The 25,098-nt window shown below is 42.9% G+C and overlaps 1 protein-coding gene across 1 annotated transcript; it reads right to left on the reverse strand.

Moving 5' to 3' along the window:
- Positions 1–560: 560 nt before the first annotated feature.
- On the reverse strand, positions 561–23,115 carry epha2b (eph receptor A2 b). Its single transcript, XM_026367965.1, has 17 exons — positions 22,973–23,115; positions 22,281–22,360; positions 20,203–20,851; positions 9,379–9,534; positions 8,765–9,112; positions 8,477–8,607; positions 8,217–8,388; positions 8,032–8,131; positions 7,300–7,355; positions 7,082–7,207; positions 6,202–6,387; positions 6,022–6,083; positions 5,614–5,823; positions 5,344–5,493; positions 5,008–5,201; positions 3,755–3,910; positions 561–2,382 (listed from the first exon to the last, which is right to left on the reverse strand). The coding sequence occupies exons 1-17, from the start codon at positions 23,055–23,057 to the stop codon at positions 2,274–2,276; spliced, it is 2,970 nt and encodes a 989-aa protein (XP_026223750.1). The 5' UTR covers positions 23,058–23,115; the 3' UTR covers positions 561–2,273.
- Positions 23,116–25,098: the final 1,983 nt, after the last annotated feature.

The raw sequence follows: 25,098 nt of genomic DNA on the forward strand, positions 1-25,098 counted from the left end.
GGGTAGGTGAATTGCATGAGTAGTGACACTATAGACACCGTAATGAAGTAATGTCTCTGAAAATGTTTTTTATCTTTTGTTTTCGACTCACGAGTTCCAGTGTAAAGGGCTATTCCACTGTATACATCCAGACAGGAGAGAGAGATTCTGACCTTATTAAGAGTAATCAGATCAAATCATCAAACATCAGAGCTAAGTTTGACATTTGCACGTTTACTTTTATCTTACAGTTTAAAATCTGAATGATTTGATTTAGACAGTACAAATCTAATCAAATGAGTGGTTGTGTGTGTGTGTCTGGACATTAGGTTCCCCCCTGTAAGCACTCACATGTTTATTACAGGTTCCAACTGTGGAATTAAACCACGTTGCAGCATTATAAGGATTTCCAAGTGGAAGTATAAACATCCTGGCACTGCTTAAAACAAACAGCGTTCCTCTGCTCTGTTATGTGTCAATCATTCAGCAGACGTTGCCAAATTCGGTTTAAGACTTTATTGCTCCACAAATGCAGGCTAGGCAAACTCCAGTTTGAATAATTCAGCAATAAAACAGAGACATTACAGTTTGTTTGTTTTTTATTCAAAATGAGAGAGCAACCTTCAATTATTACCCCAGCTCAGTGTTTATCAGGATAAATAAATACAAGTAAAAAATAAATAGACTATTAAATACAGTATAAAACAGGAGACAAAGGGAAGAAGTTTGCTGTTTGATGAAGAAACTCTCAAAATGTTTGGAAAGGTAGGAGACATATTTAAGGAGGAAAGTTACAGTAAGGGAATTTAAAAAAATAATCAGTTTGGTAATATGGTAAATAATGAAATCATACAAAATGTACAAAATGCAATCGCAACCAGTATACCAGAGTTATAACAAAAAAAAAAAATCCCTTTTCCATAGATGGGTCTATCCGCTACAAGAGAATCAGAGATGCATCTGAAAATACAGTTAATATTCAAGTAAAAGAAGGTACACATCAGTAACACAGTAATTTGCAGTCATCAATTAAGAGCACGGGTGGAAACTGTCCGCTACACACTTCCCACTAATCTACGCGAACTGCTTCATTAAAACTGACAGAAGCGAACTCCTGCCCCCACAAACAAGCGTTTTAAAGTTAAATGTCCAGAACGAGTCGCATCCAACCAACAGAAAGAAGAATGAATATCTTGTTTAAATCTAAATGAAACTTTGAAATTGCAAACCAAACCATTGTTAAGTATGAAATCATTTCAACCATAATAAGACTTATCATTAAATTTTTTTGTTTGTTTGTTTGTTTGTTTTTTCAGGCTATGTGCATTTTAGCAAACTTCGCCTGCACCCTCTTCATTATTGGCACTTTACAAACAGATGTGCTGCATTCTGAATAAAACGTGTTTCATTTACATTTTGCGTAACCGCCCTTTTTTCCTGCAACTTTAAGACAAACTAACATCATGTGATTCTTATTTCAAGTGCTACATTATCTAATATTACAAATGTTTTTGGTAATTGCCCAAACACAAAGTAAAACAAGAGAGTCTGTACACGACCAGTACCTCAAATATGTTCTCTTGCTTTTTTCCATATAACATCATTGTATGTTTATAGCTTAATTCATGCATGGAGCCAGTAAAAGGCCAGTAGCAACACCAACTCAGTCTGTGTTTATACACCTAAGCGACAACATGTCTTTAACTTTGGGCCAGCTCAAGCTACTTTCAGCCTTCTCGACGCTCTGCTCTCATTGGTCTTATAGGAAATGGACCAAAGTGCCGATTAAAGGGAGACACAGAGACACCAGCACCAACCACAAACTGAGCCGGTGCTGCATTCCACTACTCCCACATTATAACACTTACTGTGCTTCTCTCGTTTGTTTGACACTGGATTCAACAAGCTCCGGTGCAATTTATGTTAATCTTAAAGCCGTTCCCTGAACTGGCGTGATTGTTGATTTTTTGTTTATGAAGCAGGAATGTGAAATGAAGATAAAGTAATAAATGCATGAGCAATGAATTGTATCTGTACAGAAGACATGGATAATATAAATAGATATCTAAATATAGAGAGTCTAACTATTTCTGTATGTTTTCCCGTGTAGGTAAGTTGAAGAAATCAAAAATGTACAGTGAGTCAGTCTGATTCAGTCGGCCCCAGAGGATGGCGTGACGTTTCTCTTGGTTGTGCCGATCCATAGCCGTCCCTGCAGTTTCGCTCCAGCTCAGCTTAGAGTTCGAAGGGCTGCCTGCTTCAGTGCCCAATTTTAATTCCCTTCATTGTCAGAGTCACACTGCAAACACACTCAGGGTGCTGGTCTGGTCCTTTAAGCCCAAGATGCTGTAGGCAATTCTTTTCAAGTGTCCAGGCAGCCTCACCCCAATGTTCTTAATATCCCTGTTAATCAAAGAAATGACAGAATATTAAGAGGAGCTGCACAAGGATTTACAGTTTGGGCTTGCTCCAACACTTTACACGCACATGCTTCTTCTCAAGTCTTACAATAATCAATGACGTTTACAACGGGATGAAATTTAAGCCTCAAGCTCACTCCATTCATGTCTAGCTTGATCGCCGAACCAGTTCAGCGAGGTGAGGAGTGTTCTTGGTTGGTATTCTGCCAAGGATTCAATTCATCTTTGGCAATAAATGATAATACTAGGGGTGCTCTTCTTGAGCACATGATGCAAACCTGCAAAAGCCCTGCAACACAGCCGTCTAAATTCAAAGCCTTAATTACAGCCTTAATTACTTAACGAGGATTCTCCCTCTTGACCATGAATCACTTGTCTGGCAAGCAGAGAGTGGGTCGTAAATAACTACTGGTTTTCCAAGAGTGCTACCAGATGCCCTGAGATGGAAACATGGGGCCATGAAATCACACCATTCTGTACGACAAATACTTCAAAAGGCTTTGTCGTCTGCTTTACCAAATCACGACCAGCGCCAGCTGAGATACAGACACCATGGCAGAGAAGGAAATCATGTGCTTCACCAAGCATTTTATTTATTTTTTGTTAAAGGCTGAGCGCATTTTATTAGATTGTCCCCTTTTAGACATCTACGAAGATCCAGTTGCATTAAACTACCCTGTGATAAGTTCAGTGAGTACACTCTGGGTGCACCTCTTCAATCTTTCTAGAAGTACAAACATGCCGACTACAGGGCTTCAAGTCTCCCCCATCTATTACAGTGCCTTAATCTCCTCTAGTTGCTCCTGCACCACAGGCTTTTTCTCTCCTCTTCCTTCTCTCCTTTAATGTTCAAGAAGCCACAGAAGACCTTTGCCCTGGGCGGGCAAAACTGGTGGTTTTCAGGGCTCAAGCAAAAGTGCTGCCCAGGGCAGCTAGTATGTGTGGGTGAAGGGAGGGATGAGAGAAAGAATGAGGAGAGGAAAGAAGAATAAGGACAGCAGCGACCACAAGCCACCACCACCAGACTCCCACAAATGAGCCCACTCCTTCTCCTTCCCTCCTTGACTTTTTCCATCTCTAACATTTCTCAAGTTGTAACTGAGGTTGGAGTTTATATTGTGCACAAACTATTCTGCTGGCTGTTAAAAAGCAACAATTTTAGGAAAACAAATACATAAACTGCCAGTTGGAAGTCCATAACAGACTTCATTTTGGGGGGAGAAACATGTGCAATATGCTGGTTTTTGATTCTTGGCAACCAAATATTGCTCTGCTTTGCCAAAAACATACTTAACAACTTAATGACTGAAATAAATTCAAACTGTTTTAATGTGGTGAAATCATGTCCCACTCACTCATTCTTCATCTGCAGGACCTGGTCCATGGTGACGATCCCAGCGCAGGTGAAGTTCTCACTGTACTGGCTCATCTTGATGGACTCAAGCCACTCAGACACAGACCTGAAGGGGGAACCGTCTGAGCCGCTGGTGCTGGGCAGACGGATGGATACACTGCAAGCAAAGAAAAGTCGATCCAAATGATAATGATCAACAGGCTTTCCCACAACAAAGGCAGATGACTGAGCACTGTAATTACTGTGCAGGAAACCAGTTGGTGAAAAAAACCAGTTGGGGCACTGAGGGTGAGAGCTGATTGAGACCTGAACACGACAGTGTTTTGTCCTTTCTCACTGTATCTGGTTTTAATGCTTCTTCACAAAGGGAAAATAGGCATTCACGCGTACAATCGCACAGAAAATAGTGTTCCTCCAGGAGTGCACACATATTTTTTTCATTAGCCTGGCAGGCAGGGTGTCAGTATGTCTTTTTAATGGTTTAAGTAGACCATCTTAAAGCTATTCCCGTTTCCCCCACAAACTGCTCTAAACACACCCTGTGCTTTTGTAAATGGAGAGGTGCTGCCAGAGCTGTTTTTAAGGCCTTTGAAGAAAGTCCAGGTCAGGTCTCAGGTCTTAACAGACTTGAGACTTGACCTGGAGTAAAGTCAGGGGAAACAAAAGTCAAGTCTTAGATAGCAGATTACTGAAATGGACCCAATTTCATTTCAGCCTTCATGCAACACGATTCTCTCTCTTAATAACTTTGTTTTACAGTATCTCAGACCAAGTCTATTTGATGCACAGTCCTAACAATAAAATATTAAGTGTGTGTATAAAAAAACACATGTTGATACTGTATTATTTGCTTTTTTTCCCAGGACTTTTCAATGAATATTTATCTTGTCAAATCATGGCTTTAGAAAGATAGAACACTAAAGTATCTGGACATAGCTGTGGTCACCATTAAGATGCTTGCTGTTCATTTTTGGCTCCTTCTAATGCTGAGAAAAGTTCCAATTCTACAGGACTCAGGACTTTGGGTGCTTATTAATAACTGTGTTTTTTAGGCTACACAAATATAGAACATGAACCAGAGGGAAAACTGAAAGTACAGAAGAGACTAAAATGGCATCTATATTAGTCGATTGCACAATTTTGGTTGCAGGAGCTGTCTCCAAGAACTGGTTGCTTATAATGGCAGCTACTATTTAGTGAGCACTGGAAAAATATGCATTCAAGCCCTTAGTGTGGTATGTAAATAAATCTTACCGTGGGTCAAAGTCTGCAATAGTCTTCAGGGAGTCTGGGCTCCGCAGTAGCTTGTCTAACAGGCTGACGATGTCTCCAAAACGTGGCCTCTTGGAGCGATCCTGAAGCCAGCACTGCAGCATCAGCTGGTAAACAGCCGAGGGGCAGTCCATAGGCGCCGGCAGCCTGAAAGCCTCATTGATAGCTTTCATCACCTGCAAGCAGTTTGTCAGTTGTCAATTTAGAGCTATTGGAAAAAGATAAGTGTTGACATTCCTCAAACTATCTCTTATAGTAAGAATGTGAAGTTGAAGGTTGGTTTTGACAGCAAGAAGTAAGAGAGAAGTGCAAACTCACCTCATGGTTACTCATGTCCCAGTATGGTCGTTCACCAAAAGCCATAACCTCCCACATTACGATGCCAAAGCTCCACACATCGCTAGCTGAGGTGAACTTTCTGTATGCGATTGCCTCTGGAGCCGTCCAGCGAATGGGAATCTTACCACCCTGTTCATGAAAACAAAGAAGAATCAAGAATATAAAAATTATTGCTTCTGCTTCTAGCACAATGCTGCACCTTGCTTTAAGATGTTTGCTTAGAGCTAACAGGAAAATTCACAAACTTACACTTGTGGTGTATGTCCCCTCAGGATCATCCTCCAGCACTCGAGACAGACCAAAATCCGACACTTTACACTCCAGGGTGTTGTTGACAAGGATGTTGCGGGCAGCTAGGTCACGGTGGACATAACTCATGTCAGAGAGATACTTCATACCTGCAGCAATGCCGCGGAGCATCCCCACCAGCTGGAAGGAGGAAAACTCGCCATCGTGGTCCTGATGGGAGAAAACTCATTTCAGTTTTTGATCAGAGCAAAAAGAAATGCAGACATGAAAGTACAAAACAAAATGATGAAATAGATGCCACAGCCCAGAACTAAATCTACATATGCTGTTTTAAGTATGCAAATACTGTGTAACAATAGTTATTGAACACACATTTCCAATAGAAAAGTCATATGTGGAGTGACTTACCTTAAGGTACCGGTCCAGTGCTCCATTTTCCATGTATTCAGTCACAATCATTGCATGTTTAACTGCACACACATGCAAATAAATGATTAAATAAAAACAAAACAATTAATTAGGCGCCCAAACTGGCACCCAACATGTGACAAAATAAAAGAGGTGTGAGAAAAACAAAGAATTCCTTACATTTAGTGACCACTCCCTCCAGACGAATTATGTTCTGGTGAGCAAACTGTCCCATGATGGAGGCCTCGCTTAGAAAATCCTGCCTCTGTTTCTCCGTGTAGCCTGGCTTCAGCGTCTTGATTGCCACTGCCACCTCCTTTCTGCCTGGCGCCTTCAGAATACCTCGGTACACTTCACCAAACTCTCCTGCAGAAAAACAACATGAATGGGATCAATGAGGCAGTTGATTTAGAAAAGAGATATCAGACCAATATGTGTTTGATTTGTCTTCCTAGGTTTCTAGCTGCAGGGCTTTGCTCTGCAACAGAATGAAAATCAGGACGTTTTGCCTGGGGCTCTCTCACAGAGGTGTGTTCTGGCTGGGTATTGAGAGAGACAGCCTATGTTGTATTATTGGATGGACTGTGGTGAAGGAGCATGGGAATCGGCTGTCACATGAGGAGAAAAGGGGGCATAATCGTGGGAACTGGGGAGGAGGGTTCAATGTTGAAAAAAAAACAGTTCAAAGGGTAAAGGTGGTCACACTTGAGTAAATGTATCATATACAGAAGATTTTGGCACAGCCTGGGAAGATACACTGACTGATACCCTTCCAAAATACTTTTTTTGCAACACTTTATTTTATGTAATTGCTCATATGAAGTTGTGCCAACTACACATAGCTCCTGCAGCTAAGAGTTGCCACACAACAAAATGTCTCAACTTGTTGTGAGAGAACTCAGCAAGATAGATGTTAATCTCACTAAAGTAAGCACCGTCAGTCAGTCTCTTAAGCTGGAAAATGTACAATATAAACAGTGAATTTGGGGGATTGGAAAAATCTTTCAACATCTTGGTGATAATCCCTGCAGGAGGTTGTCTCAGCAGGACTGTCACTCACCAGCTCCTATGACTTTCTGCTTGGTTACGTGGCTGGGGTGAATTTCAGTGGCAAACTTCAGGACAGCTACATTGGGGTCTTCATATGTATGTGGATCAACGTAGGTCTTCAGAGGCTTCAATTGCTCTGTGAATAAAAGATAGGAAGTTGTTAGTTGCTAACAAACAGATAAATTCAGTTAGGTGAGACAGAAAAGTAAGAAAGATGTTTTTATCTACCTGAGCTGGAAAAGTAGGTGTCCTCTGGTCCCTGCCTGGTGTGAGAGTTTCTCTTCCTGAGTTAAAAAAAGAAATGCATATGTAAATGAATATTGCACTTTCAAACAACAAATGGACTTTTATATCTGGCTGCTTTAATATCAATAGCACATAGCAACCTTTTTAACCATTTTTTTCAGACGTGCTAAAGCTCTCAAAGGGGTTCCAACACTGGTGCAATGCATCCATTCAGAGAAAAGCGGCTCTTTGATAAAGGCTGACGATAGACTGTGTTTGCCAACGCGATTTAGAGACTGAAAGACAGACAAGCAGGTGGTAGGGAGGGGCCACAGTCTGCTACAGTACAGGCCCAGGTCACCTCTACAAAGTGCCTGTGGTCTGGTCCAGAAAGAACCAAGCTCCTCTTATCACCAACAATGTACCACTCTGGACCAATTTCCTTTGAAAGGCCCCAACAATCACCAGAATGTAACCATTCAGAATGACACGGCACATTCAACGCAAATTCTACCCTAGTGAGCACAAGGACACAGATCCAGATAAAGAAAAAGAGAAAGTTGGCTAAAGGAAGAGAGAAAGAGAGAGGTGAGGACAGATTGAATGTAAAGGCCATTTGGAGGCCCCACAAAGGAAGAGTAGATGAATGAGACAGGAAACCAGTGAAGAAGGCTGTATTCTTACTGATTAACAGGAAAAACGACAGGGAGGGCAGCAGAAGGGGCATTTACTGACCGTCTGCGAAGAAACAGCACCACGGCCACTATGAATAACATGACTGCTCCACCAACTGCTGCACCGAAGATGACTGCTGTGTTGTTTTGAGGCAGATGTCCTAAAAAACAGTAAAAGTAGATCAGTGAAATCTTATTCTTTGAACAAAGCTAGAGAAACTTTTTGTCAGTGGTTCTCGACTGTACCTTCAGGAAGGGTCTCAAACTGTTCCTCCATGCTGGAGCCTCCTGCACCGCCATCACCGGTGAAGGCCTGCACCCTGAACAAGTAGGCTGTGCCCGGGTTCAGTTCATTTACTTGCACCAAGTTCTTCTCAAGTTTGAGCACAGTATAGGTAGTCATACCCAGGTTATCATCCTGGAAGACAGAGGAAGGGCGGTCATTTACATTTATAGAATAAAACATCAACACAGACAGCAGCAGAAGAATAACAGGTGTGACGCACCTTCTTGCGGTAGTTAAGTTCATAGCGAATGGGTGGGGATAGGGCGCGTGGTCGGGGAGATACATCCCAGGAAAGAGACAAGCTTGTGGGGGTCCTTTCAACCAGTCGCATACTGGTAATCTTGGGTGGATCTGAGGAGAGAGGGAAGAGAATCAATGTATTTGGGATGTGAAATGTGAGAGTTCATCTCACTCCTGCAGCAGGATTCGACAGAGCTGCCACTGTCTCACAGATTACATCTGTCATTACCACAGCACAGAAAGGGTGGTTCATATCAGCAGCACTCACCTGTGTAGTGTAGAGATGTAGTTAGAGCACTGGTAGATGGTGGCTTAGAGCGTGGCAATGCCAACAAGGACACTCCACTATGTGCCTCCACGGTGAAGGTGTAGTTGAGATGTGCGTCCAGCTCGCTCACTAAAACTTTGGTATCAGTCAGGCCGGTACTGGCCGGCTCATAGCGGATTTTCTCTCCGCAGGCCTGGCACACGTTGCTCTCACATCGCTGGCAGTCAACACTGTAGGTGATGTCATTTCGACCTCCAGTGTCGGCAGGTGGGCTCCAGGAGAGGACAAGTTTTCCTGCAGAGAGCTGGGTGGTGGTGGCCACAAGGTCTTTTGGGGCAGAGGGGAGGCCTGATCAATAGATTGGGAAAGAATTACTTAGAGGGGACAACAGAAAGCAAATGTGAGACTTCCCTACACTTTTATTATTTTTGACAAGCCTTGTTTTTAATTATTAGGAGTTCACATTTACTAAAGAATCAAAGGTGAATTCAAGCAAAAGTTTCTTTCTGCTTCACCTTCTGAGTTCACAGTAGGAAAGTCAGCTGTTACCTTGTTGACAGCTAATATTTACATTTACTTAATGTGAGTTTCTAATAGGAGATTGAGATTGTTACCTGAGCAGGGTCCATTAGGGGGATCATTGGGTGCCCGGTAGAAGCCATCCATACAGGGACATGATAAAGCACCAGACTTCAGACTCTGAGTGTTGGCAGGACATGGCTCACACTTGTCACCAGATGCTGCAGCTTTGAAGAAGCCTTGCTGACATTCTGCAAACACAAAAATATATTTGCATGAGCAGGTGAACGAGGACAAAAGTGTCTCCAGGCAAACATCCGATATGATCCAATGCAGAGCCAGTTCCTCCAGATCATTCAACTCCACTCTCTGAAAGATCAGTATTGCTGTGAACTTTTCACCTCCACAAGGTTGAGTGGACATGCTATTATGTAAAGGCTAAAGGTCAAATCTGGACAAATGAAAGAGATACGGAAGAGAAAACAGAAACATGGCTCTGCACAATGTTTACCCATAAAAACACTGTCCATTCCAGCTAAGACACTGCTCACATGAACCCAGCCCTGAAACAAAAATGCAGACTCCCTGCCTAGCCGGCACTCCTACTCTTTACTTTTTCAACCACCAATCTCCATCCCCCCCCCGGTGTTGCTTTCTTGCTGTCTCTCTTCCAACAAACACAACCAGTCATCCCACATTCCACAAAAGTAAGTCAGTCTTTAATGCTCCGATGCAACAAAAATAAAGGCAACAAAAGTCTGGAAAGTGCCAGTAATTAAAAGTGAGGCAGCATGAAGCAGGGCATCCGTTTGCACTCTCTTTACTGTGTATTATATTATTTCTTCAGAGAACCACATGCAGACTTCTGAAACTGTATCGCCTGGATAAGATGACAACTAATTTCACACATCCAACTCAGAATAAAGAAATGCAGGTAGAAACTCCAGCTGTGCATGGCAGTGGTGAAATATGAACTTAATACAGTGTGAAATTTTTCAGAGTGCGCCATAAAGGAGAGGGAAAGTGAGACGGCCCCCTCATAACTGCAAGAGCGTTCCTGTGACTGCTGCTCATGTCCTCACACCATCACACATTCATGCACAGACACACACGCTGCACACATGCACCGACAGCCCATAAGTCTCCACAAAATACACATACATGTATGCAAAGCACAGACGCAGACACAAGGGTAAAGCTGACATCAGAAGGGGGATTATGTCCATTGCATGTCACCTGTTCATGTCTCTCTGCTCAGTTCAGCCATACACATGGACTCACACACACATGCACACACACACACACACTCACACACGTATGCACAGTATACAAAAACGTTTCCTTCCTTTCCTGCAAGACATTTGCCTGAAGGGTTTAAATAGCTCATGACAGATGTCATAAGATGTTAACAGTGCCAATAACAGTCAACATGTAGGCCAAAGGACAACAGTAGATAAAGAGGAACGTGAGAATAAAACAAAGGAATGTAAATGAGGAGATCACGTCAGAACAGAAAGAGTAAGAGGACATAATATCCAAAGGAAATGACGCATGCATGGCAAGAAAAAGAAGTTCTTATGACCAGGGAGAAGCGATGAAACATTAATTCAGAAACACAGCTTCAATGTCAGATTCCAACAAACTGAAAGGCAAAGCCAAGGACAGGGACAATATCAGATTCACTCAAAGATCCTGTGTATGGCTGCGTTTCACTGTGGTTGAGTTGAATGACGTTCATTTGGAAGCCACAAGTGACCACACGCAAGACTGAAAGAACATGGCTCCTGCTCCATTTAAGTCATATCAAGGGGATTTACTGCACTGACCGCAAGGTTCACTTTGAGTTTTTTATTTTTTTCTATAATTGTGGTTCACCGAGCTGCTGCTGTGAAGAGTTGTGTATTAACTAAAGAGCATAACAATGATGTGGGAAAAAAAATACACAGAATGAGAAGAATTTGTAAGCTTGCATGTTACTCAATCCTCCCCTGAAGACAGCATCTCCTCTCTGACCAGCTGTTCCACTAACAGCTACTGCTACTCATTAACGTAGACGAGGCAGAGCACGGTTGAGGCAGAAGAGAGGTTGTGTGAAGGAACAAAAGGTTCAAGAAAAAAAAAGAGAGGAATACTGTATCCTACTGAGGACTGAAGAAAAGACGGGAGAAAGAAAAGAGACCAGGCCAGGGTGAACTCTTGCATTGAGAAGGGGGAACAGCTGCTGCCTCAAACCCCGATTCATACGCCTACCTCTCCTCCTCGTAATCCCCAAATTCCTTCCTCCCCTCCTTTCTCTCCTCCCCGTTCCTCACTAAAAAGGCTCCCAGCTAACCCATTAACATTGCTATTCACCACTGACCAGCAGGCAAGGAGAATGCCATGCCATTCAAGTGCTGAAAGAGAAAACATACACACACAAGCATTGCAGATGGGAATAGCCGAAATGCCACATGGCAACTGAATAGAGGAGGACTAGCCTCTTTTTGGCGCTACAGTGCCGGCTGCAATGCATCGTGGTCAGGCCTGTGGAGATGATGGCCTTACACTGTAAGCTGCCTCTATAATCAAGATGCATTCCAGTGCACACCACCCAACAGGAGGCCTGTAGCTGAGTGCCTTCATTGCAGCTTCGGTTTCAGTGCAGTTCTCCATTATGAAGGTGAATGAGTTTGTGTATGTTGAACATTTGAGTCATAATGACAGTAAATGAAACTAGATGACCTCTTGGGCTGAAGTATTTAACAAGAGGATTCCTCGACAAAAGAGCAAAGTCCGGTAAAAGGAAACTTCCTGGTTGCACGGAGAAGCTGGAAGGGGATTTTGAATTGTTGCTTGACACAACAGGAAGCAGGAAGTGTGATGATGACGCAGCCTTCCTTCCTAAAGGAGGCAATCAAAGCATGGAAACACAGGGGAGCGTGACCAAGACAAGAACCAGCAGTGAGACTGCTAGAGTCCTGAGACAGAATAATAAACGAAAGGGAAGCCGAAACGTGTTCACCCAACATGAACAAGGGCACTAAAATGAAGTCCGGGTGGGTGGAGGGGACTCCTGAGATAAACGCTTTCCCTCTCATAAACAAAAGTCTTTTAGCCTCTTATGAGCCGAAACATCTGACAAACCTAGACCTGCTATTTCTTCCTTCCCTGTTGCTACAAAGCAAGGAACTGTTTGTCATTTGAGAGGCCCTGTGCGCCTTGAGTGGTTCTGTGTTTGTTTATTGAGAATGAGCTCAGGAGCCTGTTACATTCTAGGAGCCCGAGTGGCTCTGGAGTGGGTTCCCCCGAGGGCCTCCCGGTTTGTCGGCACAAGTTAAGATGGATGAGATGGCGACAATGATGAATGCACGGTCGGATAGATGGATGAATGGGTAACATGGTGGCTTGACAACAGAAATCACCCTCAGGACTGCAGGAATAAGTGGTAGGGGGGCCCCCACAATTGAGTCTGGCACTGCGCTTTTAAAAGGCAGAAAGGTCATGTCTGCCTCAGGGTAGTTGTGAGTTAAACTGTGCATGGCTTACAGGGAGTCAGTGGCCAAGTAAAACAAACACATGCTCTCAGTAAGGAGGAGGCGGGCAAAAGAGTTGCAGCAGCAGCCGGTGGCTTGTCTCATGAGGAAGAAGGTTAAATTCAGAAGTAAGGCCAGTGAACACAAAACATCTTGGAAAAATAAATCCATAAGAAATAAATACATGTCTAGATCACTATCAGGGCAGCTCCCCAAACAGATCTCCAGGCAAGTGAGTCCTTGCTTTGTCTTCGTAGTCTCGTGTACCTCACCTCTCCTTCCCATCCCCCTATTTTCATTCCTGAGCTGGTCAGACCCATAATTGCAATATGTCATGTCATTTTGTTTGTATGCAGGGTGACAACATGTCATTAGCATTCTAGGGGAGTCGGGTTGTGGTGGAACAATGAGGGTCTCTGATGAGGGGGAGGTGAACCGGTAACATGAGCCAGGGGTCACTGAGGTAGAGGAAGGGATGGGGGGAGCAGGGGCAGTAAAGGTGTAGAGGCTGATGGAAGAGTGTGCCTGTGGAAGAGGGAAGGTGGGGGGAATTAGTGAAAAGGATTAGCTGACCAATGGAGCAGCTGTAAGGGCATTACATCTGTTTTACAATTGCACTCAGGCTTTCATCTAAGGCTGTTAACAAACACAATAAATTCCCTGATGCCATTTCTCCTCTCACTCCCACCACAGGAGGAGGGACAGGGAGAGTGAAAGGTGAAGTAAAGGTAGTAGAAAATGTGCTCAACACGTTTTAAAGTAAAGCAGAAACCAATCCGAGCTGACTTGAAAGGAACAAACAGCTTCCAGAGGCTTAAGATGGACCACAGTCATGGTCATGTGGTGTTTCTCCGTGTTGCTGGTCAAATCCAGACAACCAGGTGGCTAACACAACACCATTTTACTACACCAAGCCAACAGGTCACACTGGATGCCGACAACCGTCTGCTTCCTGGTCTGGGAACGGGTCTAAAATGAGACCAAATGCGCCCATAAACAAAATGACTTATCAGGCAGGACAACAAAATTGAAAGTGGCTGAGCGAGGCTGCTCAGAACAGAGCGACAATGCAAAGCCCTGAGCCAACGGATCGGGGAGTTACTGAGGGATTAGGTGACCTCCGGTTTCCGCTGCGGGCTCGTCCTGTTAGCAGTGAAGGGTGGGTGGGTGGGTGGCTGGTGCGTTATGCTGGGGGGAGAATGGCTGACTGATATGGTGGAAGGAAAGTGCTGACCTCACACAACAACAGTACAATACAATGCTCTTCACATTGCTCTGGTCTCCCCCACCATAACACACACACACATAGATACACACAGCCTTCAGGCTCAGGAATGTCACCAAGAGGAAATATGTCCCGACCTCCACCTCCACCACAATCAAAACACACACTGAACAGCCAAGACTTGCTGAGGCTGAGTTACTCCACAGATAACTGCAGATTAAAGCTGCACTGATTCATACTGTTATGAACATTATATCACGTATGTAGTGATAAACCTAACAGGAAATTGCTTATATATATAATTTCTTTGCCTCGTCTTATTCAGTTTTTTGAAAACTGTTATGTGGAGGTCAAAGCTCTAATGAAAGACAAATTAATATTAGGCATAAAACTGTGCTAATAAGTTCAATGGGAGATGTTGTGAAACTTCTTTAGTGCTAAAAGTGCATTAAAATTTAACATATTTGACATAATAGTAGATACCAAGTCGTTTGGTTCTACATATTCTGACACCTGAACAGCTCAACTATTACACTAGTCACACTTTTTAAACTACAACAGCACAATTAGCACAAATCCACATTAAAGAGTTGAAGGAGCCACCAGATCTTTTCATAAATACATTTCCTGTCATCTATTTTGCAGTAATTGTCAGCTTTCTGTTCACTACAGAAGTGGCCCTACAAGACGGTGCATGATACCACTTCAAAGTGCCTTCAGAGTTCCCCCATTATCTAACCAACTCCCTCAAGTTCTGCCCGCTAGGCAGACGTTACCTTGGCATGAGATCTGAGGAACCCACAGATTGAAAGTAATCACGGTGGCTTTTTGAGCACCAAGGAAGAAAAAGAGAAATTACTGTAAATCCAGTGTGTGCATCTAAAAGAGCAGGGCTGTCCAACAACTTACAATTTTTTACCAGTGACATACACTACTACTACTACTCCTTAATTTCTGAGACTAAAAACAGGGATCAGGAGACAAGAGAAATCAGTAGAGCAGAAAATTTCAGTGCAGGGATTATCTTTCAGGAGCAAAACGATTTCATTATCTGAAATCCACCATAAGCCAACTAACTCAAATCCCTGAAATCCTGATGTGTGTGCTGTGTTCAAGTCTCTTTGTATACTCCCCATCAGATAAGCTGAAATTGCACAAGACCTTGGTCTTGAAAGGTTCTGGGAGATTATGATAAACCAGGTATGGGCACTTTTTGCTATGAGACACATGATTTCTCTTATGTTTTTTGTAGGATGCCTTTCCTGGAGAACAACTAGCAATCCATATCCTCACTTCCATCACAGAAGTCAGCAATGAAAACAAAGGCTGACAGCATACGTTTACATTTCACCTTCACTAAATGTTTATGCTTAAACCGCTATGTGAACAAAGCCAGTTTTTCTTCTCGAAGCCCTCTGATTGGCATTGTTCAGATTTAGCCTCTATTTATCTTTATAAGTCAGTCGTGGAGAAATGTATTTATCGGAGAGCACAGAGGAAAACTGCACACAGTCTAAATAGTCCCACCAGAGCCATGTGAAACGGGATGTTTAAACTCCATTGGTGTCATATCCATGACCTGCATCAAAAATCTGGCCAAAAATATCAGTCACTCTGTGATTTCACGGTCAACAAGAACACAACGCACGAAGAAAAAATTTTTCATCCGCCTGTCGGTTTGTTTTACTATTTAGGACAGCTTGCACAACAGTTCTCATCTCTTGAGTAAATTACATTAAGAACTGTAAAAAGGTCATGGGAATTATATGTTGAGATAAGACACTATCAAATAAATACAAAATATGAGGTGGAAAATTGAGGCTAAAATAGAAAGCCTCTTCAGGGACGGGGAGGATGTAGAGGACAGCAAAAGAAATTTCACAAAAGCAAAAAAGCAGCAGAACCAGTAGTTACTTCACTTGAAGAGCACAAACACACCCAAGTCAATTACTACCCATACAAATCACTCACCGCAGCGTGCAGTCACACAACTACAACTTAGTCACCAACTGTTTGTTACATCAGCTGAGGATGAGTCTGGAGACACAGACAAAGAGGAAAGGAGAGGGAGACAGAAAATTGTTTACTGGAACCTCACTGGCGAGGGCAGTAATAACCTTACTGGAACTCAGTGGACAGTTGTTCTACCAATACGCCATATTTTCCGAGACTCCAAAACTGCCCTCAGCAGTACAAATATTCCACATTGTGTATCCTTTATAAATACAGCCTTCAGGAAACCATAATGTGGGATTAAGCCCTATTTGTTGAGGCTTTACAGCGGCTGGCGAGGTGTGGACCTAGACAGTAAAAGGCAATCCTGAGGACCAGCCGGGCAGCCTGTGGTCCTTTGTGGGGTGACACACAGTATGCTATTCTATTGTGCCAGTGAGGATTATGGGTAAGGAAGGGCGTGATAGGCAGTGGAGAAAACTGTCAGAGTCAAACAGTGAGTCACAAGTAGAAACCCACAGCGCTGCTGTCAGAGGGTAAAAGTCAACCGCTTAATTGCAAAAAAACAATTTTTTTTTGAATTTAAAAAAAGATTATTTATTGTCTCACAGAGGATATTAGAAGCACAACATCCTCATCTAAAGCAAGTGCCAAATGACATTCAAGATAAGTGCTTCTACATTGTACTGTGCCTAGAATAATTCAGAGATTTTAAGGATAACATTTTTACGTATTAAATTCAACACAGCCACAATTCAGATTAAGGTTTTTACATCCAAATTGTAGAAATAAGATGCACTGGTGTGGATTAGATTATGAGTATATACAATTATTTTCACCTCAAGTAGACACTGCATTAAAATACCCATTATGAAATATTTTCAGTTCAATTTAATTACATTTTATTTGTATAGCGCCAAATCAATCAAGTAACCTCAAGGCACTGTATACACAACTACATACAGCTCAACAACCCCACTTGAGCAGCACTAGGACACAGTGGAGAGGAAAAACCCCCTTTAAATTAAGAAAACTCCAGCAGAACCAGGCTCAGGGTGGGCGGCCATCTGCCACGACCGGTTGGGGTGAGTGGAAAGAGAAGAGAGAAAAGAACAGCAGGGAACAACAACAAGCAGCAAAAACACTGGGCAATATATGACTTCATCAGTAATAATAGACCAGCTCAAATAGGAGCTACTGGGCACAATGATTTGTTTTGGTGCCTGAAATATAATTTGGTGATAATTACCTTCTGTAAAGTCAGCTAAACGAATTTTACTCTTTATTAGTATACATGTTAAAAGAGTTATTTCACCGAAGATGACTGATTATTATTATAATTTTCATCAGAATTTAATGTGTTATTAAAAGCTGAGAGCAGATTTTAACATTCTTGCTTTTAGAGTCGGTGTGTATATATTTTAAGAGCCAAAATTATTTTCCTCTACAGTTTATTAGTCTGTAATGCCAAACAAAGGCCTGCTTTGTGCCTCGCCACTGCTGAATGATACGATTTACAACCAGTTCATAAAAGCTTTTACATTTGCCACACTACACACTGAGCAGGTTTCTGCAGCACAGGAAGTGATGTGTTTTATCTTTAGGTTTTGTTTGTCAGAAGGCGGCGTGAGGCCACCGAGAACAAAGATCCACATGCCACCAACAGATACCTCTACAACAAATCTACAAAAGTAAAAAAACAGTTTTGACAGATGAGTGGTTTTTAAGCCAAAAACACCACAGTCCACTGCTGCACTGATGAAGAGACGGAGACAGAAACCAGATAAAGTCACAGATTTTTACTTTAACAGGTCCCGTGGGACCGAGGGGCCATAAAACTGAATGATCACATCACTTAACATGGAAACTTTCAACCCAACTAAGAAAAAAAACACCACAGTTGAAGTTTTGTGGACGTTTCAGTGCAGGACACAAGTGGGGAGAATGATTAACTGTGTGTCTGTATGAGATTCCACTTAAAGCTTTTTGTATCATTCATGTCGGCCCTGCGCCTCAAACCTGTGATTCATGTCCACCTTCATCTGCGGCGGCCCTTCTGACCTCTCATTAGACTTCGTCTTGGTAGTGTTTTTTCTTTTGAGTGTGTGTGTGTGTGTGTGTGAGTGTGTGTGTGGGGGGGGTCTTTGTTAAGTCATTTTTATGTGAGGGCTTGGCCTGGAGTTGCTCTTCCTCCCATGGGAATTCCACAGGTCTGGAGTAATGCTGGAAGGCTCCTCCTCAGCAAACTGATCAGTATGTACCAACCAAGCGAGAGAGGAGGTGGAGGTGGAGGTGGGCTCCTCCGGCCTTGCAGGGAAACACAGCTCTTCATTGTTCTCCTACCTTTACGTTCCATTCCTCACCTCTCTCTGTATTAAAATCACACCCCTCCACTAAACACAGCCTCTCCATCTCATCTGTATGACTTTTCTCTCATTCCTTCCTGCCTCTCCTTCTACTCCCCTTCAGCCTCCTTAATCACCATACCCGCCACTTTCCAGCAACTAAAAATGATGTACTGACAGAAAAGTTCATCACTTTTATCGGTCTGATGCCAATGGGAGGAAAGCTAAGTGGGAAATCAAATCTATTATAGCAGGTTAGTTAGAGATTTACAACTGGAGTCCAAGGTGTGAGCGTGATTAAGAAGATTCATACCTGTGTAAGTGTGTTGCAAGTCAGGCAATTGTGTATGTGTGTGTCTGCAAACAAGAAGTTGTAGAAGAGGAGGAGTACTTTGGGCTGATGGGAGTCTTTAGGTGTACTGTAATGAAACGGATCTCAACAAGCCCTTGCATGCCAGCCAGTGTTGTATGTTCACTGCTGGAGTCACACAGCACACCCCAAAGCAGAGGCTCAACGAATGCATGACAACAGAGAGAGGGGGGGGAGATGGATGCAGAGACAGAGGGGAACATACGAGGAGGGCCTCTGCTTGATCAAGGCTCAGACGCTTCCTCCTGCCTCCTTCTCTCTCCCCACCCACCTTTCAAGATTCAAATCCATCACAGTACAGTAGCCCCACGGCTTCTTTGATCACTTTCAATCACCCTGACAGCCCTTCCCACAACAATAAAAGCCCTCTCTGCAGGAGTTAAAACACAACTACACCATTAAGTAACTACAAAGTCAAGTTATGGTTGGACTACGCAGCACACCCATATCAAGATAAGAGAACAGATGATAATGAGAGAGAAGGAAATCACCTGATGCAATCCTCTGTAAGCGATGAACTATGAGGAGTTAAATGGCCAAAATGAAGCACTACAAAGAAGATTTACATGTTTTATGCACCAAAATGAGCTTTACAGAGGATTTTTTCAAAGCTAAGCAAAACATTAACATATTAATTTAGGTTTGAAAACCAAAAAGTACAATCTGAACGGGAGCTCAGGATCTTCTCTCTGTAGTTGAGCCTTTGATGACACAAAGGGTGTAGCATTTTACAGCACAAGCAAATTGCACTTGAACAAACTTTTCCAAAGAACCGATTAAGTCTGAGTAGATCTCAGGATCATAGCTGAAACTCAAAAGTGCACTTCTTAATTTTATAGGTATCGATTCAAGGTCAGGGATGATGCCAGGACATGTACAAGTAGGCCCGAGCATTCTTTCCATTGCAGAGGAGCCGTGATAGCCGAGGGGAGAATTCCACACAACAATGATAATAACACCTATGATATGCATTCACAGGCTTGTTTTACAACCTATAGCAATTATAATCCAGATCCAAATCACGACTTGTGCCAAACGGCCTTTCATGTTAACTGCAGTTGGTGTTCACATCCACACAGGGTGAAATGACCAGTGCTAAATATAAAAACTTTTTTTTAGATTCTTTGCAATAATCTAGTCCACATTGGACAAGTCTACTTTAAATGTAGTAGTTTGTGATCTAGCTCTTGTCCAATGTGGGCTACTCTGAAAAAAGAGTATAGTGAAATCACCCTTTTTGTGTTTTCTCAACTAGAATAAATGTTTAACAGATCTGACACTGTGTTTTAAACAGTTACTGGAGTCTACTCGTTAATCATGAACAGCTTTAAACATAGGGGTTTGTAAGTTGGACTTGGTCTATTGTTGTCTAGTCGGGGAAACATTCACCTTTGTTTTATATATCATAAAAAAACAAAGGTTTTAAAAATTTGCATCAAAACCATCAAGGACTTATGCAGAGCATAGGTCACTCTGTGCGGGAACTAGTCTTTCTTTACCTTCTTAACTCTTACCTTGACATGTGTCTTCGACTTCTTCATAGCCTGGTTTGCACTGGCACTGTCCAACAGGTACCACCCACTCCCCATCCACCGTGCAGTAGATGCGAGGCAGGTTCTCGCTGATGGCGTTATCCGTACACACCCCGTTCACTTCCTTAAGAGCCTGGTTTTCACCTCCCGCCACAGTCTCGGGGAATGATGCTAGGCTCTTCACCGTCGCTGGGCAAGTTTTGTAGTAGACCCTGACGGAGAGAATAGCGATACAGGCTCCGATGTCTTGAAAGGCCAAGTAGAAGCCTTTTCGTGAAAGGTTCTCCACCACTCGTGTCTCTGTGTTAATTCGTAGATCGTTTTTGCTGGTGATTTCATCAGGAGCAATGGTGGTCACTTTCTTAAACTGGCCCTTGCGGAAGGTGGTCCCTACATCTGCATCCGATTCAGACGTGTATAGGTTGAAGGTTTCCTTGCAGGTCAATGAGGCGCCATCGAAAGAGTTACAATCGCGTACGATAAACTGGATTTCAACAAAAACCCGTGAGGCTGCTGGACGCCGCTGGATGAAGGTGGTGCGCAGCCAGTTGTCCTGCTCACGTTCACCAACATTGCAGACAGAGTAGCTATAAAACTGAGAACCATTCAGGGTCCTCTGGACAACCTCCCACTGAAACAAAACCACAGAAACCAACAACATTAGAGATATAAACACTGACCCCTGGGGGCCCCTAGACATGCTTTGCTGAAACAGAGAGGTAACACCTCACATATAGGTTCAGCAATTGTAACCTGAAAACAGCCTGTGTGCAGGGACAGAGATGGCACCCCCTGAATATTTAAACAATCCTTCAATGGAGTCACACATTTCTGCAACACTGATACCTCAGCTTTATGTGACTTTACAGCAAAACAATGCACAAATCTCGAGGACCTTGTGTGAGAAAGCATTTGTAACATTCATTCACATATTTCTGTCCACATGTTGCCCAAATAGTGTTGCTGCTTGCATAAAAAATGCTGCCACAAATATTCCTGAAAAAGTGACAGCATGTTTTAATGTAATCTTGGCTCTTGCAGAACAACTGGCCCCCACAGGGACAGAGTCTGTGGTTTGCTCTCTGCATGTAGCCACTGTGCTATTAATTAGGGGAATGTGCTTTGTTGGCCGAGTGTGTGGCTCTGCATATAAACTTGATACACCACAGCAAAACTAACACATCTATTAAACAGGTGATGAATGTTTTTATAAGGAAACTTAAAATAATAAGCATAATGAACAATGGCAGTAACATGGGAAAATCTGCACAGTAAAAAAAATGTTTCCAACATCCTTAAAAATTCAAAAACACCTGATTCTTATTATTTTCACAAAAAGTGAAACTTAAGGGGTCATTTAACTAGTGAAACCTCTTTGAGAAAGTTGGCTGAGCCACTGTGAACATCACGTCTGCACATGCCTTTGAGTCATCAGCACATGAAATGAGGCTATTTACAGTGAATATGCATGAGCCTCACTGGTCAGCTACACTGAAACTACAACGTGGAAGAAGGCACACACACGGCTTCTGCAGTGGCACAGAGATAACCACAGTGTTCAGGAGTATTTGTAGATGCATCTCTAAACAGCAACAGTGTCCTTTGGTTTCTAAATCTAAAACCCCTCCTCTCTTAAAAAAGAGGTACCACATGCTGCAATCTTTAAAAGTTAATTGCTCTCTAACATACAATTCTAGAGCTGAAGTCTTCAAACCACACAAAGCCACAAGTATTCCCAGCTCAGAGCAAACAGCTATTCTGTGTGCCTAAGCTTCGTTGAAGCCCAGACATGCTCTACAGGCAACTTCTGTTAGGATACTACAACTCCTTCTCATATTCATAACCATGCAACCATTAGGCTCCAAGTGCCAGATTTTGTGGAAACCTGACATGTAAACGCATGAAGACCATCGAACAGCTAACCACACATGTGAAACAGTCACATTTTTTACACTGCAGGGTCTCAGTTCAGCTCCTTCGTGTGCATTTTATTTATGCAGATTTCTTCTAGAGGAAAGTGAAAATGTGGGAGATGAAGGAGAAGCCAGAGCGATACTCACCCCCGATCTTTCTCCCTGATCTAAAGGCCATGTCAGCCAGCCCAGTTCACCTCCTGCTGCCTTCATATCCAAAATAACCTCTGTGGAGATATGAGGACACTGTCAGTACATGAGAATAAACCCACCAGAAAAGACAGAACGTTAACAAATGACAGTTAAGTTTGCAGCATGACCCCAAATCTGACATGATGTAAATATCTACAGTTTGGTAGTAATCCTGTACAAAACTCTGGATGCATTATTACATTTCTATACCACATGTCGTCTTAGAGTTAGAGCCACGTTTCTGTTCAGATCCTGTGGGTATATCCATTTTCATTCTTTTAATGTAATTAATTAGATTAAACATTGTGGTGAAAAACTTTCACAGATGTGTTTAACTCACAAACCTTCCCTAAGAATTCACCTGCTGGTGTTTCAAAGTTTAGAGCAGCGCACATGAAGTCTACTGTTCGTGAATAAATAGAAATGCAGCTGCAGCGAGAAACAACTAATACAATTAATAAAATTGATTAAATTCACAAAATTAGACTTTGGCATTTTTTATGGCTGTGACAAGAGTAAGAAAGTAAGTTTGCTGCTTTTAAAGTTCCCCTACAGGAGGTTTCCACATGGCATGCTCGCTGCGCTTCAACAGCGTTTGCAAGAAAATGTAAAACTTTTAAAATATTATATTTTAAAAAGACACTCACCTTCTTTGGTCTGTATTGTAATTAGTATACCGTTAATGAGAAAATATGAAAATAATAAATGTCTGACTCCACAAATGAAATCCATTTGGCAAACTTTTCCTGGTCTCTCTCTCTCTCTCTGACTCTGCGCTCCTGGGCTTGGCTGGGACTCGACTCTGAGGTGAGAGCTGCGCTGCAGCTCATTCACAAACGAGCCAGCGCGTCACGGACTCCGCCTGCTTACTGGAATGTGTGTGTGTGTGTGTGTGTGTGTGTGTGTGTGTGTGTGTGTGTGTGTGTGTGTGTGTGTGTGTGTGTGTGTGTGTGTGTGTGTGTGTGTGTGTGTTCAGGGGCGGGGGTGGAGGAGCATGAGAAACTTTTGCACCCTTTAGGGATCGTCGGAATTTCACAGTTTCAGGCTCATTGGGAACAAGTTGAAACAGTTGGAACTCCAGGTTCAGCCTCCCCGGTGCCTAAAGGTCATCAACATCAAAATGAAACAAGGTTTAAAACAGGCTTCAGATATTATTTAAACAACACGCACAGTAAGATAAACATTAAATCATCGGCTAGTTAACATTTTCACTATTTATGTTGATTTTCTGTTTTTAGATGATGCATTCACTAACTGTATGCATTTTGTCATTGCCCAACTAACTAATTTTAGGCTTACATACTAAAAAAATACTAAAATACTGCATCAACTGCAAATATTAAATAAAGTTGTGAATAAGGCAGTAATGCTTCAAGGTAAAATTTCAAACATGCGTTAGTTCTACTGTCTGAAATAAGACGATTTGCCATTTTTATATTGTTTAATCCCACTGAAACTAAAAAGAAAAAGTATTTTAAATATGTGATCTTAGGAGAAACTTCACTAAAGTATCTTCTTCTGTTCTGTCCACTAACTTTGAACACTGACACTCCAGAGAAGCAGAGTTTACGAGCTGCACTTGAAGGCACCAGCTGATAACAGCTCTGCCTACCTGCCTATCAAACAGCCTGCAAGGCACAAGAATCATTTGCATGGAGGTATTTATGTACGATTGTTTGACACGTTGAATGGGTCTGAGGAGGGAAACGGAGCAGGAGCCGCTTTACTTGACGTCTCTTTGTTCTGAGCATCCCCACATACAGAGGTAGAACTATTGTGACAAGCGGAGAGAGATGTATTCATATCAACATAATAGCAACTCTGAATACCAGAATGCAACTGTACAGCTGGCCTACTGATAGCCCATCATAATTTATGGGAAATATCCCAAAAATGTTACCCCCTGCCAACCCTGCAGATAGACAGTAGACAAGTTATGAAGAAAATAAAAATGATAATCTGGCTTTTCAGTCTCAGGAGGGTGTGTAGGAGTGCAAATGGGGGAGTCCAGTATGAATATGAGGAATTAAGAAAAGTCCTCTACCTAGCAACTGGTGCAGAGAGGTATTTACTGTCAGGCTTTATCTCTCTATTCATTGTTTGTTGCCCGGTGTTACTATGGCAAAATGTTGAGCAACAGCTATGGAAACGATAAGGAGCCGCTGTGCATTGCAGCCTGCTTCCCAATCCTCCTGTAAACCGCTGAATGCAGCACTATATAGGCAGAGCTGTGTACCTGGTCCCTATGAGAGTGTGTTCCCAGTTGTGTTTACCTTCAAGCACCAGCCTCTTCCCACAATAGATGATTACAATACAGTGTGTCATTGATTGGCCACGGGTCGGTGTCTCAAACACACACATGCATTGTCGTTCACACACACCTGTGACACTGACACTGCGGGAAAGGAGGTGGGCTTCTCCACCCTCTACCCTCCCTTCCTCCCCCTTCCTTCTCACCCTGCCCTGTGCCTTCTGGGTGCTCCAGTTTCACAAAGGCCCCTTCAAACCGCAGAACAACGCTGTGGCTCTCTGTGAGCTTTTGAACCCCGAAAATCCAACCACTCACACGGCCCCCCTCTCGTCTCCGCCGCCGCACTCACGCTCCCTTCACCTCCACTCCTCATCCTCAGTTGGAGGAGGAGGAAGAAGAGGAAGGGGAGAGCTACTGAGTTATGGGTTCAGGTAATGATAGGACGAGTTGGGAATAGAGCAGGCGAGTGAAGAAACCTTTGATACCCCCCTTCTCCACGTTGATATGAAACGATAATGCGTG

This window comes from Anabas testudineus, chromosome 7, assembly GCF_900324465.2.
Source record: "Anabas testudineus chromosome 7, fAnaTes1.2, whole genome shotgun sequence".
In the NCBI taxonomy this organism is placed as follows: domain Eukaryota; kingdom Metazoa; phylum Chordata; class Actinopteri; order Anabantiformes; family Anabantidae; genus Anabas; species Anabas testudineus.

Excerpts from the sequence above, each read along its gene's own strand:
- epha2b (XM_026367965.1), bottom strand. The coding sequence starts at position 23,057 with ATGGATTTCATTTGTGGAGTCAGACATTTATTATTTTCATATTTTCTC. Across the intron at positions 5,494-5,613 it reads AGGGGACATACACCACAAGT|GGTGGTAAGATTCCCATTCG; the intron begins GTAAGTTTGTGA and ends TTTCATGAACAG. Across the intron at positions 2,383-3,754 it reads GTCCTGCAGATGAAGAATGA|GGATATTAAGAACATTGGGG; the intron begins GTGAGTGGGACA and ends TTTGATTAACAG.